The sequence below is a fragment of the Mytilus galloprovincialis genome, chromosome 4 (assembly GCF_965363235.1).
Source record: "Mytilus galloprovincialis chromosome 4, xbMytGall1.hap1.1, whole genome shotgun sequence".
NCBI classification, from domain to species: domain Eukaryota; kingdom Metazoa; phylum Mollusca; class Bivalvia; order Mytilida; family Mytilidae; genus Mytilus; species Mytilus galloprovincialis.
This window is the reverse complement of record NC_134841.1, coordinates 89410200-89425468: the sequence shown is the minus strand read 5'-3', so window position 1 is coordinate 89425468 and position 15269 is coordinate 89410200. Positions and strand designations below refer to the sequence as shown.

The 15269-nt window shown below is 30.6% G+C and overlaps 1 protein-coding gene across 3 annotated transcripts; it reads left to right on the top strand.

The window, feature by feature from the left end:
- The first annotated feature begins 541 nt into the window (after positions 1-541).
- On the top strand, positions 542-14684 carry LOC143073331 (ciliary-associated calcium-binding coiled-coil protein 1-like). Of its 3 annotated transcripts, XM_076248782.1 has the most exons (10): positions 542-680; positions 4943-4960; positions 7713-7810; positions 9069-9238; positions 9667-9814; positions 10495-10567; positions 11129-11251; positions 11479-11505; positions 13960-14079; positions 14485-14684. In XM_076248782.1, the coding sequence occupies exons 1-10, from the start codon at positions 660-662 to the stop codon at positions 14563-14565; spliced, it is 879 nt and encodes a 292-aa protein (XP_076104897.1). In that variant the 5' UTR covers positions 542-659; the 3' UTR covers positions 14566-14684. The 3 variants fall into 3 exon arrangements, with proteins under 3 accessions (XP_076104897.1, XP_076104895.1, XP_076104896.1); XM_076248780.1 differs by lacking the exons at positions 542-680; positions 4943-4960 and adding an exon at positions 5037-5194; XM_076248781.1 differs by lacking the exons at positions 542-680; positions 4943-4960; positions 11479-11505 and adding an exon at positions 5037-5194.
- The last annotated feature ends 585 nt before the right edge of the window (positions 14685-15269 follow it).

Sequence of the window (15269 nt, the reverse complement as noted above, 5' to 3'; positions counted from 1 at the left end):
AGGCCTCTGTTTTTGTTGTGTATCAGTTATTTCACTATATAGATGGGATACCGTTTAATGAAATGAAGTCACTTTAGATTATTTCAGTCTGATACGCATTCGTATTCCAATTTAATGATTCCAAGAACTTATAATTTGAATGTGTTAACTATAGAAACGTTTTGATGAAAGTATGCTGATAGTAACAATATATCATCATCTATAATTCATTGGGAAACATCGACGCAAACTTTGAAAGGTTTTAAAACTTAAATCCCTTGTCGTTAAAGATATGATTCATCGGAGAATCGTTACTATACAACTGTATATTTTTGTTTATAGAATTCTTTAAACAAACGCATAAAACATGTAGTGGATTATTTTATAAAACACTTAGTAGATTTAAATTTGGTAAATTTACATGTCAAACCAATCTGATTTAAAATTAAATGAATAACGTACTCTACTTAAAGGGTTGTAAAACAGAAGAATAAATTTTAATCTCTGCATTTATCAAGCGATCCTGTGATAGATTAACATATAGTATTTGTCTGTTTGTGTGTATTGGAGACATCTAGTTCATTTTATTTGTGCATGAATGATAATGGAATGAATTCTAATTTGTGTGGATTAATTCTATTCATTTGATCCATTCATAAAAATTTAAGTCAACCAAAAAGATGTCAAAGAAAGGTGGAAAGGTAAGCAAAATAATAGTTTGTGTATTAATTGAGTAATTATATCAGAACCGTCGTTCTTTTATTTTTTTTACTATATACTTCATAATTGCAGTTCAGCCGTCTGCTGACTTTACCAAAAAGCCATAGTGAAAAACAAATTGATAGAGGGTATTTTCGGTAGAAACGATCTCAGGATGTCTAAAAGGGAACGTGGTACGTCAAGTGAAAAAAAACATACCTGCGTGTAATATAATCATTTATAAAAGAATCAAAACATTCTTTATGATACTCTCTGTTGCTTTGTTCACTTGTTTATAGAGGACAAGTTATATATTTGAAATATATATCTTTGACATCATATAGGTTAAACAGAAAACTTGAAGAAAATTAAATCTAATACACCAATTGACTATAGGGAATGATCGGTATACCTTGACTAAAACTAGTAAAAAATGATGTAGAAATCCAATGAATATGTATTATTTGCATGAAGACTCGTTAGATAATGACTTTATATGTCATCGTATTTTCTGATAATCTCTTTTAAAGAATATTGGAAAGAACAAAAAAAAACTCAGCAACTTTAGTAAAAAGTATATCTAGTCTTAATTATTTATGACTTTCATATGCGCGTTGAAATATGATAATGACTAGTCAAAATTGATTATGTCTAGTCATCAATAATTGAGTATAGTTTGAATCATATTATAGTCTAGTCGTTAATCTATCGGTTTAGTCATATTCATTTAGAACTAAACATAATATAGTTCCTTTAGACTAGACATAATTCATTTAGACTAGGCATAATTCATTTAGCCTGACTAGACATTATTCATTTAGACTAGGCATAATTCATTTAGACTAGACATAATCCATTTAGACTAGGCATAATTCATTTAGACTAGGCATAATTCATTTAGACTAGACATAATTCATTTAGACTAGACATAATTCATTTAGACTAGACATAATTCATTTGGACTAGGCATAATTCATTTAGATTAGACTGACATAATTTATTTAGACGAATTACTTGCAAATATTTTTCATACATCTTCTCGATGTATTTCTTTGTGTTTTAAAAGTTATGCCTCAAACTTACTAAAAAAAATGATAAATAATCAAAACTATTACAGTTCTGTTAATAGATCACATTGAATTTCTTTTGTAAAGTTTCACATTACGTTAATAAACTGTCATTCATCAAAATCATTTAACAGTTACTATTGTTCTGATGGACAATACTTCACAACTGGTCGTGTGGTATCTTGTCCTCTGGAAGTCCGTACGTTTTCTGCTCGAATAACTCCAACCCCTCCTTTGATGGCGACTTCTATTGTTTCTAATCTCCAAAAAAACTCGTGGTAATCCCCCTTCTAGTTGAACTACGTCACTGTTTTTTTTTTATATGGGGACGGAGTCCCCAATAACAATAGAAAATTCAATAAAAAAAAAAATACGGGAAAATTTCCCGAATTTTTCATTGTACTAATGAACTCAAAATCGTTCAATTTTTTTTTGTCGTGTTTTGAAATCCCGGACCTGCGCAGAAATGTACAATGTACTTCCTTTTCCCGGTCTCGTTTGTATGAAACTTTGAGTAAAATATATATTTATCAGTCTAGTATAAAATAGGAAGGAACGCGCAATACCAATTTCATTTTTAATAATTCCTTGATATGAAAAAACGTTACCTGATGATAGCATTTCTTTGTTTACATTGCATATGACGTAGCCTGGCATCCGGCCCAATCTAGCTGCGCTGACAAGATTAGCCAGGACCCCAGGCTACATATGACGTCATAATTTAAATAACGTCACAACTAAATCCCTAACAACAGAACCAAAATCGGAAACGTTACGTATGTACGGTATTTCCGTTTCTTTTTTTTTAAACAAATATTTAAGTTACAAAAAAATAATTCATACAGACTTCGTCCCCATTTACAGGTAATGCCTGCCTCATATTAGGATGCACTGACTTGACGCAATTTGTGTGTCAGTCATTGAACAAAAGTGAGTTCCCGTAAAAAATATAACTAACTATCGTAGATGACATCTAACTAACTACCGTAGGTGACATCTGAAGACAGCCGACGATCATATGGCCCGATGAAACATAAACACAGATATAACTAGTAATATTTCGAGTGACTAGATAAGAGTTTGATGAGGGGGGGCAAGGGGTTTAACTGTTATGCTGTTATGGGGCATTTTAATTCTTTGTTATCTGTTATTCTGAAAATATATTTACTGTTAGCTGTTATTGTCTTATTCTTTGTTAGCTGTTATATGACTATTATCTATTTTGTTATCTGTTATTGTGAGAATCTATTTGCTGTTAACTGTTATTGAAAATTGGAATGTTAGCATTTTGACAGCCAATCTTCCGTAGAAATTGAAGATTATTGAAAATTGTGATTTGAAAGGATAATAGTCTCATTGACACGCTTACCACATCTTCTTACAATGTATATCTATTGGGGTCTTTCTACTGGTATTATAGGGTGGCCCTGTATTTGCAGAAGAATTTCAGTAACATACATCACATAAACATATAAAATCAATTGGACCCAGGACCATTCCAGTATATATTATTATTATCCTTTGTAATAAATTCCATTGTCTGTGAACATGTAGCATTTTGTACAAATTATAATTCACTTATTACTTGTACAATAACTCATAGTATGGATTTTGTTATAAAAAAAAGCATTGGTACACCCTATACATTTTTTTATTCAATGACCACATAATAATCTTTATGTTGTACTATTACACCACTGTCCCTGATTAGGGGAGGATTAGACACCAACTAGCATGCTAAAGTTGATGCAGTCACATTCTGTATTTGCCTATTTCCACGTCAGGAGCCTGGATTCAGTGGTTGTACATGTAGTTTGTAACTGTGTTACTAAGTTTCTCGTTCACTATTTTGTGGATAAATTAGGCAGTTAGTTTTCTCCTTTGAATTGTGTTACATTACTAAGTGGTGTGGGTTTGAATTATGGCTTTGGGAATTATACAACATCTTTTTCTTTTAGTATTTAAATTATAAGTGCTACTCCCTCTCTTTTCATTAACATGAAAGAGAACCCTGACCACCATATATTTAAAAGCTTTTTAACTGCTTCACATGGCGAAAATTGAAGCTCAGAAACCATTGATGCAAACACAGATGTGTCTTCAGTTTAATTTTTCGGTAAATACCCTTTTTAAAATCCCACAGCTTCTCCAATGCTGTACCCAAATTTTTCATATTCTATAATTTCACATAAGATACATGATTGGTGTTTCACTTGGTGTCATCCAAATTTTCACTATGTCCAATTTCTATTATACTATCAGAATTTTCACTTCAGTCAATTTCTATTATCAGAATAATCATAACTGGTATGCGTGTTTCAGTTACATGTCTTGTCTCCACTGATCTGGGTATTTTTGTATTTTATAAGTAAGTTTTATCATAAGGTCATTAAATAAAAAAAATATATTGTGCATCAATGTTTTTTTTTATTACTTGTAAAGTATATATATGACATATATTGCTTTTCAGAAGAAAAAAAATCAAAAAATCAAATTGATAATAAAGTGTCACTGGCTGCACTATTTTTAAAAATTAAATAAAAAAAACCTAAATCATTAAAAATTGATCCCTCAAATGCCGTGGATTAAAAATATCCCTATATCAAAAACAGAAACCAGTAATTTCGTTCAGAAAAATTCAACATCCATACTATAACTTATTGTACAAGTTACGGAAAAAATCAACCAAGGCAGAACTGCCTCAACGGCCGGAACGTCTTGTTTACACAAATTACAATTTTCTAGGTCCATACCACAAGTTATATACTAAGATCTACGAGTCATCTACTGGATTGGTCCTGGACAGATCTATTTTCATATTTCATTTACTGTTATCTGTTATTATCCCTTTTCAATTCCTTGTTATCTGTTTTTCACCAAATCAATTCACTGTTTTGCTGTTATGGGGACCCCCCTTGCCCCCCCTCTTTGATTGATGGTTTTTTTTATAAGAAAAATACTTTTTTTTTTTGTCAAAACTAAAATTTACGACGAACCCTAAATTCATACAACCTAGATGACATAAAAAAATGTTTGCGCACGTCAACCTCAGTGCACAACCCTCTTGTTTTATCAGTTGCCAAATAATGTAATGTGAAAATATAGACCTATATTCTATATTACCATTTTTTTTATATTTAAATCTATTATATCTAAAAAGATATTTGAATGATTCATTTCAATATTTTTATTTGCAGAAAAAAGGAAAGAAAGGGGTAAGTTTTTAAAATGTGGTACGTTGTTGCACACTTTTGTAGTAGACAGTAGGTAATTAGTTGTATCAACTTTCACCACTCTCCTTTGCCGGAAATAGAAATCGTCCACCAAGCATAGCAACAAACAATATGGCCGCGAAAAGTCAATCAAAATCAAGTTCTGGAAAGTCAACAAGATCTAATGCATCTACAGGAAAAGATGTGAAAGGAAAGAAGAAAGTAACAGTGGAAGAAGTGTGTATATGTTTACAGTTAAACTCAGATTCACAACAAGCAATACTTAATCTTTCAATATGATGCCATCAATGCAGGTGCTACCTTTGTCCAAATAATTATGACGTCTTAAAAGTCTATTTTAAGTTTTAGCTGTAACATATGGGTCACAGGAAACAGATAGATATCATAATTATTTCGACTTGTGCTACCTTATCAGACTCAGTCCCTTAAGGTTCATGTGGACCCTACATGTATGGTTAAAATGGCCATATTTTCACCTCAAAATTTACTCTGAGTACAGACAAACCTGTGCATCTGGAAAAGTTTTAAGGCATAGCATGCCCTAGTTAATTCTAAGGGAGCTACCATTTGATTTTTATGGGGGGGCTAGGATGAAATTTGAAAAAAGTAGGCAGGACAGGAGTTTTGAGTAAAAAAAAAGGCAGGATGAGACTCTTGCAAAAAAAAAAAAGTCAGGATGACAATTTAGGTAAAAAAAGTCAGGATAAACTAAAAAAAAAAAGGCAGGACCGAACAGAGTGAAAAATAAAAAGGCAGGACAGAGATTACAGCTAAAAAAAAATGCAGGACAAAATTTTTCATCCTAGCCCCCCCATAAAAATCAAATGGTAGCTCCCTAATACAACAACGTTTGTAACGTTCATTTTGATGGGATAACGTCACTTATTTTCATTGACAATTGATGCTATGAGATGAATGCACAAGCGCAGACGGCATATGACAGATTTTAAATACATTTTTAACTTTGTTTTCTGTTAGTTTCATTAGAATGGAGATAACAATATTGTAATTGCTCCCACAGCATCAATTGGGGATTTGATGGTTGCAAATACCCGTTTACTGTCTTCGCTAACGTGTCGCCAGTAAACTTAATTTGCTACCATCAAATCCCCAATTGATGCCGTCGGAGCTTAAAATACAATACAGTTATATCCTAAATAGAATTCAAATGCATTGTATGATTTAGAAAATTCATAACTCAACTGGATTTTGCTGTGCACTTTTTTTCGTCCCTGCAGAAGATGACAATTGACAAACAGTTGAGTTTCCTTGATATGGTCCACTCAGGTACACAGTTTAAATCACCAATTATTGTCAGGTATCTATTGTCCATGTCAATCAATACAGCTCACTTCAATTATTACCTGTTGGGAAGTTTTCAAACTCGTTTCCCAACTTAGTTTATTTTGGCTTCCTCTGGAGGAATGAAAAAAAGTGCACTGCAAAATCCTGGTAAGTTTTTATATTTCTAAAACATTAAACACATTTGAAATTTATTTATCTAGGGCATGCTATGCCTTAAAGCTTTTCCAGATGCACAGGATTGTCTGTACTCGGTAAATTTTGAGGTGATTATACGGCCATTTTAGGCATAGGGTCCACATGAACCTTAAGCTTAAGTTAAGATGATGGTGATGGTTTTTTAAAACAAGTTATTTCACATGTTACCTTAACTTTTCATTCATAAAATTGAAGTGGAAACCTAAAACATACAATTAATTTAAAGAAGGTGTTACCTGTGAATGCCTTATGGGAATATGAAGTCCTATGAAGAATATAAAAAAATTGTGGTATGAGTGTGTAGAGAAAATTCTTCACAAGAGACCAAATGACAGAAATTAACAAATATCACCAATTACCAAAGCCCATAAGGATAGTCAGCTACAAAAAGTCCCAAAATGACAAATGTTAATAATTCAAACAAGAAAACTTTATAGCTTAAATTTTATACAAAATAATGTACTAAAAACAAATATGTAACACAGCAACAAACAACAGCCATTGAAATAAAAGCTCCCTGTCTTAAATGTAAGACAGGCACATACATAGAGAATGTGACGGGTTAAACATATACATGTAAGTGGAATTAATTGTATTCTTGTAATTATTTTCTTTGGTAGATATCAGTGGCGGATCCAGAAATTTTCATAAGTGGGGGCCCACTGACTGACCTAAGAGGGGGCCCGCTCCAGTCACGCTTCAATGATTCCCTATATAAGCAACCAAATTTTTTCCCAAAAAGGGGGGGCCCGGGCCCCCTGGGCCCCCCCTCTAAATCCGCCTCTGGATATAAAAATTTGAGGTACAAGTTAAATAGGACCTACAGAAAAAGTCAAATCGTCATATGATTAAATAGGCAGCTGTGGATAAATGTCTCATTGGCAATCATTCCACATCTTCTTTTTTATATATTTGGACAAATCTACACATTTACACATTTATATAGTCAATTAGGCATTTGATTTTGAATATAATTTATGTTAAATGACATAATAACTCGTATTTTCATTAGTTCTCTTATATTTATACTAATTGAGACTTGATAAGCTTAGGCAATTCTAATTGTAGAATGGCAAATACATGTACTTAGCAACCAAGTTTTACAAGGTCTTAGAGATATCTGGATAGAATTGACTTCTTGCACAATGTGTACATGTATATAACAAAGAGCTTGCTTTATTAGGAGAATTAATTTATGTATCCTCTTCTATAAATGATTTCTTCTTTCTTTTAGGATGACCCAGATGATGAAACTGCTGTTCTGGCATTTAAAGTATTGTCTGAAGAACAGACCAAAAAATTACTCACATTAGAAGTTGAAGACATGCAAAAGTAATTTCAAAGTTTCTTATTCTCAATGATACAATGCAGTTGAGTTAATTACAATTTCTTAAGAATTTTTATACAAGTATAATATATAATGTTTTCTAATCTAAACAATATGAGCAGTTATCTTTGCACTGATGCACCACATTTAAAATTACATATATGTCTAGTCTTGCATGTTTTCTCCAACACAAAAAGAAGTTAAATGATATTGAAATTCTTACAGTTTATAAGTTAAGGTATATTAGTAATCTTAATTTTTGTAATGGAAAGGTGGAATTAAATCTTTCTTCTTTTTTAAATCTTACTAGAACACACCCGTGATATCACGGGTACGTGACTGAATTATAGTATATAACTATGCGCAAGCCTTATTTTAGTATTAGTATTGTCATCTGATAAAGTCATGCCGATTATAAGATACACAGTTTTTCTCTGCTTTCAAGTCTTTCTGTTTGAACCCGTCGAACTGAAACAATAATATTAATTATTTGGAAAACAAAAGGTCCTGGAATGGAGTATTTTTTAATCAACAGCATTGTCCTATATAAGTTATAAATACAGTTGAATTCTTTGCTTCGCTGTTTTACGTCATGCCCACTAACAAATTGAAAACTGTACCTATACGCCTTATTTTTAGTCCAGATTTTTAGCATTCGTATTGTTATCTTAGAAAGTCTTACTAATTAAAATACTACAATAGGTAACAATTTGACAATTTAGTAGTGGTTATGACCCGTGTATATAGCATATTAATCCTGAAAACAACGTTTGGTGGTGCGCCTGTCAGATGCGGAACGTACATATAAGGTAATAGGTAACAGGTGAATATACTATTGGTATCGGTAGCGGACTCGACCCGGAACTTCTTAATTATTGGCAATATTAATTACATGGAAAACAAAAGGGCCTGGAGTGGTGCAATTTTTAATCTACACCTTTGTACTATATTAGTTATATATAAAGTTGAATTCTGTGATTCGTCGTTTTTACGTGATGACGGCTAACAAATTGGACCTCGTAATTTTAGTATTATAGATGTCATGTGAAATCATCTGAAAAAGATTAATTAGTTTACTTTTACTGAAAGATTTCAAACCCATGTAGAGCTATACATACATGTACCAAACTAAAATCCTTAACCTATATCCTTGATATAAATGAACTATAACAATTTTTTTTTGTCATATTAACTAATTCTTATTTACAAGATAAAAATAACAAAATAACAAAATTTTGATATATGAATATTTTTCATTTTCAGAGAATTATGTGAAATATTCAAATTAAAAAACTACAGCACAGATTTACAGGAAGCCTCTACATTAGATTATTACACAGGAGCGGTATGGTGGGGTAAAGAACAAGGATTAAATCCACAACAGTTATCAGGACTATTTACTGTAGTTTATAACCTCTTTGAAAATGTAAAAGGTAATCATATAAGAAATTTATCTAAAAAACCAATGTTTGTATTGGATTATATTTTTATTTTAAAGGTATAGAGATTGATTAGTCATTTATTCAGTTATAATTTTCATTATCATTTTTGTGAATATTTTTTGTAAGTTTTCATTGAACAGATAGAATTTAAAGACTGTCTCTTAGTTTTGTTTTTACAAAACACCAATGGAACAAAGTCACAAATTGTGACAATATTATAACCATACGATCTACAGAAATCAGAGCATGAAAAAGAATTCATGTTTATTTGAGAAAGAAATTTAATAGTACATGTAGGAGTTTTATGAAAATGATTTCAACAATGTTTGACACTTTTTTTTTATTAAGCTCTATTATATTTACATCTGAATTACTGAACCGTTTATATTGTAAAATTATAAACTAACTTTTTTTTACAGAACAACACATGAACAAGGTAGACAATTTGAAAGAATTTAAAGCTGTGATGATGGGTATAGAACCAGAATATCCTGATGTCAAATCTGCTGGTTTAGATTTTTTCTCTGTAGCACAGGCAAAAGCCATTGCTCAGTACATAAATACTAGGTAAGAATATCACTAAAATCTGATACTTTAAACATTTGATTGCCACACATGAAATATGACATTGGATAATAGTGGAAAATATATTATCTGCTAGGTTTGGATTATTTCAGATTAGAACTACTCAGTGATGATCAGTTTGCTGCTAATTCAGTGATGATACAATTTGCTGCTTAACTAACTTCTACAGTAAAATTGCATAATAATTAATTAATATAACATGGCAAATGAATGTTGATGCCTCCACAGGCATAGCATAAAGTTGTGGAAATGAACAAACTTTTCTAATATATATATTGTATATTGACAAATTTCACAATCACAATCAATGATGATTTTCATCTAATGTTGTATCTATGCTGGCATACTGTTGTTTATCTCTATAACAGAAGTTTAAAGTACTGATTTCAAATCATCTTGCAAATAAATTACATAAATACCTCCTCAAGATGAAAAAATCAAAAATCTGCAAGTTTCTGTCCATAATTTGAAACTTGTAGCAAGGGAGATAATTTGTGGCAGTTAAAAAATTCCACATATCTCAGTTTGTTCCATAATTCGCAGTAATGATTCTGTTTACCCTGATAAAAATGTGTAGAGTAACATATTTTTTTTATTTGATTGAAATTCCGCTATTTATGGATAATTTCTCATTGTATGTTTTCATAATTTTTTTATTCTAGCTTGTTCCAGCACTATAATTTATACCAGTTTATGTTCACACACACTCAAGCAGAAGAAATTATTGGAACAGATGTGAGTTCATATATAATATTACTTGAAAAAGGGAGAAAATCAAAATATATACTTGTAATATTGGCCTGGAAATATTAATTGGAAAACAACCATAAAGTCATAACTTTGTGTGGTTTCTGGGGAAGATAATTACATTGATTTATTGGAGAAATTTATTTTGACACATATAACTAACAAATATCATTAACTGTAAACAATTTATAAAAGATAGACTGTGTATTTGTCTAAAATTATATAGGAACATATTATCACCATGCTAAATAATTTTTTTCTACTTTCTTTGTAATTATTGGATGGAGAAAACCAGTGAAATGTACTTGTACTATTGTTGACTTTGATAAAAAAAAATTGTTAATCTATAATCATTTTCTTTTATAACTTCCACTGAAAAAATAGTTGAGAATTTACTGGCTAGTGCAACAAATTTTCTTTTTTACGATTAAGACCATTATTTAGGTTGAAAGCTTCATTTGAATTTGTGTCCAGATAAACAATAGTCAACTATATATTAACATGGGGTAGTTAATACATGAAATAAAGTTAAGATCATAACTTTTACAGCTTTCTATAGAAGTAGCCAAGCCTTCGACACTGCCATTCCCTCCCCCTCTACATGAAGGAGTTCAGGATGATATGTATGCCTCTTTTATAGCTACACCCCCACCAACACCACCCCCTGTAGAGGTATGTATCAAAAACAAAATAATGTTTTTTTATGGTTGAAATATATTATTCAAGTTTTTTAGTAACAGTTTATTTTCATGTTTTATGCAGTATGTAATTAGATATTATGAATGCATTTTCCCTTGATTCCAATATAATCATTGTTTAGTAATTTAATTAAATATATTCTTACATATAAACCTTTATACATCAACATTTAAACAAATTGTCTCTCCTTGTCTGATTAGGGTGCTGAAGATACAAAATCAGATCAGGTAATGTGGTATAAGTATTTAAAGTTATCTCCCTTTGTTTTTCACTGCTACCGCATAAGAATATATAAAGATCAAATAATAGGTTAATGATAGAATTTATACACAGTTCTCACACAAAACCCTTTTTGACTTATTGTTCTTCTATCCATTCAGGTGAAAGAATAAAAATACCATATAAAACTAAGAGATTTGAAAAAGTAAATTTTCAATATTTTCTTTTTTTTCTTTAGAAACTTTCAAACATTACAAATCATTGTACATTTGACATTTATTGTTTTTGTGGAAATACAGACATTGCAAAAGTTGTCTATCCCTGAATTTGTGAATACATTTTTTATCACTTTCTTTGTTTGATCTTTATTACTAATTTTTTTCTTATCTCAGTTCAAATTAAATAAAACCCTGACTGTTTAACAGGAATCATATTTGTCCAATCTGTTACAATGACAGCCATCATTAAATATTTATTAATACTAATACATATTCTTTTCTTGTTAATATATGGCTATATAAGTAAACTTAATATGTTATATGGCTTAGCAGTTTATTTTAAAGATGCTAAGATTTATATTTTACCTGCATGAAAACACAAAGGCATTAATATACATGTGTATGTTCATGATCCTTTTAATGTTTAATTTCCATTTCTCTCTGATGGTCACTAAACAGGCTAACACACAGGCTTACATAGTCATATTAAATTCATGATACATGTTGTACCAACCTTTCCCTCACACTAACCAATCAACAATCAATGAGAAAAAATAGTCAAAATTGATGTACAAGTATTGTAATTCCCCCCCCCCCCCTCCTATTTTTTTATGTTATCTAACCTTGACCTCCTGCACTTAATTTCATATAACCTAATCTCTTGGTTGACTTATTGTTAAGTCCGACCGTGCAAGGGCTGTATAGCCAGTCAAGGTCGTAAAAAACTTCCATTTGTTGTCTTATTGTTAATTTGATTTAGGGACATCTTCAACAAACAACTTTTAAACATTTAACTGCATATTTATTGAGAGAAAATGTTTATTTCAATAGTCTATATACCAATATACTTGCAGGGACAAATAAACATGTACTTTTATTACAATTTTTTGCCTGTATAATTGTGTGACAATTCGAAGTGAGACTAAAACCAACTTTGTTTAAATAATTATTTAATAACATCGACTCTAACTTGTTGATACAAAATCAAACGGCTTCCTCTCCTTCCCTATATCGTCAATATGTATGACTTTCATTTCAATCAGGCAAGAGAAATTAACCATCACGAAACCGTTTTCATGATTTTTACAATTTATATTTTTTTTTTTAAGTAACACTATATAAACAGTGACCTATATGAATGAATAAATATTTTAATATTTAAGTGCAACCTGAATTATAACAAACAATTACATTAATATATATACAAGTAATTTGCAGCCAGCCAAATATGCTTATGATGCACTGTACAATGTGTATCATTATTGAAAAATAAAAATAAATAAATAAATATAGTTCAAATTTACACGCAAATATAGTAAGGTACATTATACACTTGAACTCATTATCAATTGGCTTCCCTTCTCCCTTTATCTTAATTTTTATAAGTGTAATTCTTATCAAGTAAAATCAATAGGCATTTCCTTCTGCATAAGTGTCCAATCCAATCAACCAAATGGATTTTCGAAAATAAATGTTCAATCTTATCCATCAAATCATATAGTTGAAATATATATATTGTATCGCTTACATGTTCTTTATAGTAGATAGTTGAGTAAACTTTATCCATACATAGATAATATAAATAGTCATTGCTTTGGTCTAAGGATGCCTTTGTATTCACTTCTGCTTACTTTTTTATTCAATTTCATAATTTGTATACATGTATTAATCAAAATATATTTGCATGTTCCAATGTAGCTGGTCTACATGCTTTCATCAATTCATTTTAATATAAAACGAATGGCCTTTGAGGTATTTCATTTATTTTTTTAATTTTAAATGAGACATCAAATCAGTCTACCGGTATATTAAATTATCTTGGTTTCTCAAGAAAAAAAAGGGGCATATGCTTAAAGACCTGTTTTTGATCATGACTATTGATTTAATTGAGATGCTGTTAAATTTTTATCTTCAAGTTTTAGAGTTAAATAAAAACATTTCCATCATAGCTTAAGAAGTGCTGTTATAATGTAAAAAGAATGTTTGAAAACCATATAATTTTATTGAAAAGAAAGAATTTTCTTTAAACGTTTGTAATAATCCTGAGGTAATTCTAAGTCCTAGAAACCATAGATATTATTTTAAATCTATTCATAATAATCCATTTAGCAGTTATGCTATCACTTAAAATGTGTAGTTTCATTTTTAGCATTTATCCACAAACACTCCTTAGTAACTTTCTGCAAAGTCCAAGTTTGAATAATATTTCAAATTCTTTATGTGTTGAATAAATTATTCCTTCAGGAGACACCAAAAGAAGATGAGCCTACAGTACCAGATATTGATGCCTTTAATGATTTAACTGTGGATGATGTCAGAGAAGTCATAGAAAGTGTGGCTAAAGAAATGTTAGGAGGACTGCAGGTAATATAGATATGTATGATTCCTAAAAAATTAAAATGTCAAATTCAGAGATGACCAAACCTAATCAGGTAATATAGCTATGTATAATTTCAAAACATTAGCAGGCCAAATTCAGTGATGACCTGAGCAGTATCAGGTGATATAGCAATTCCTTAGAAAAAAAAAGAAAACACATCAAATTCAGTGATGTCCTTTCTCAAATGTGTAGGACCAAACCTAGTAATAATAATAGGTGGATATATAAGGACCTACTATCTATAAGACTTATGAATCCATTATTGTCACAAATAAACCTATCCTTCGTAGAAAGTTCAACCACCTTTAGGGAGAGCATGGGATATCTAAAATGTAAAAAGAGATCATTATTGTTTAAAGATATAATTTTAAACATTCTTTCTTTTTCAGAATGACCTTGCTGCAAAACTCAGGGAAAAGGAAAATAATATTATTCAGAGGATAAATAAAATTCATAAAGTGGCAGAATAAATATTGTGTACAAATTATATATATACTGTGATATTCCTTTTGAAGACTATTATTTTGTTACTATAATTGTATTATTTAAAATTTGTTTTATATATAAAAATGTGAACTAAATATCCAAATTAGTTTTTGTTGCACTTTTTACTAATTGAAACTATCCACTCATCCATTTTTGTCTTGCCTTGACAGAGTAAGACACAGGAATGGTGTTTCCTACAGCGGCGGTATCATCAATGTACATTACAAGTTTGTGATTAGGTCTAGTTTATGGTGGGCTACTAGTGGTAGACCAATAATATAATGTATGCAGTTCTATAAGCATTGGTAAATCTCAATACCATGGAGATTACTTGGCACTGCCCCCTCATTCATGGTCTATTGACTTTGAATCTTTGCTTAGTTTTATACATGTATTAGTTTGTGAATTATGTCAGTTTATTGGGAAGGTGGTAGGTCAGATGAGCCATGCCAGACAGACATGTACACCTAACAATTATTCCATACACCAACTATACATGTAGTAGCAAAATCCCTTGAGATACAGATCAAACCACAAAAACCAATCATTGACCAATGAAACATGAAAATGGGGTCACAGTCATATAAAACCTGCCAGACAGACATATGACCTTACAATTATTCAATACACTAAGTATACTTCACCTATTTTATTATACCCCCGCTTTGAAAAAAAGGGGGGGATTATT

Excerpts from the sequence above, each read along its gene's own strand:
- LOC143073331 (XM_076248780.1), top strand. The coding sequence starts at position 5,090 with ATGGCCGCGAAAAGTCAATCAAAATCAAGTTCTGGAAAGTCAACAAGA. Across the intron at positions 7,811-9,068 it reads GAAGTTGAAGACATGCAAAA|AGAATTATGTGAAATATTCA; the intron begins GTAATTTCAAAG and ends TTTCATTTTCAG. Across the intron at positions 10,568-11,128 it reads AAGAAATTATTGGAACAGAT|CTTTCTATAGAAGTAGCCAA; the intron begins GTGAGTTCATAT and ends TAACTTTTACAG.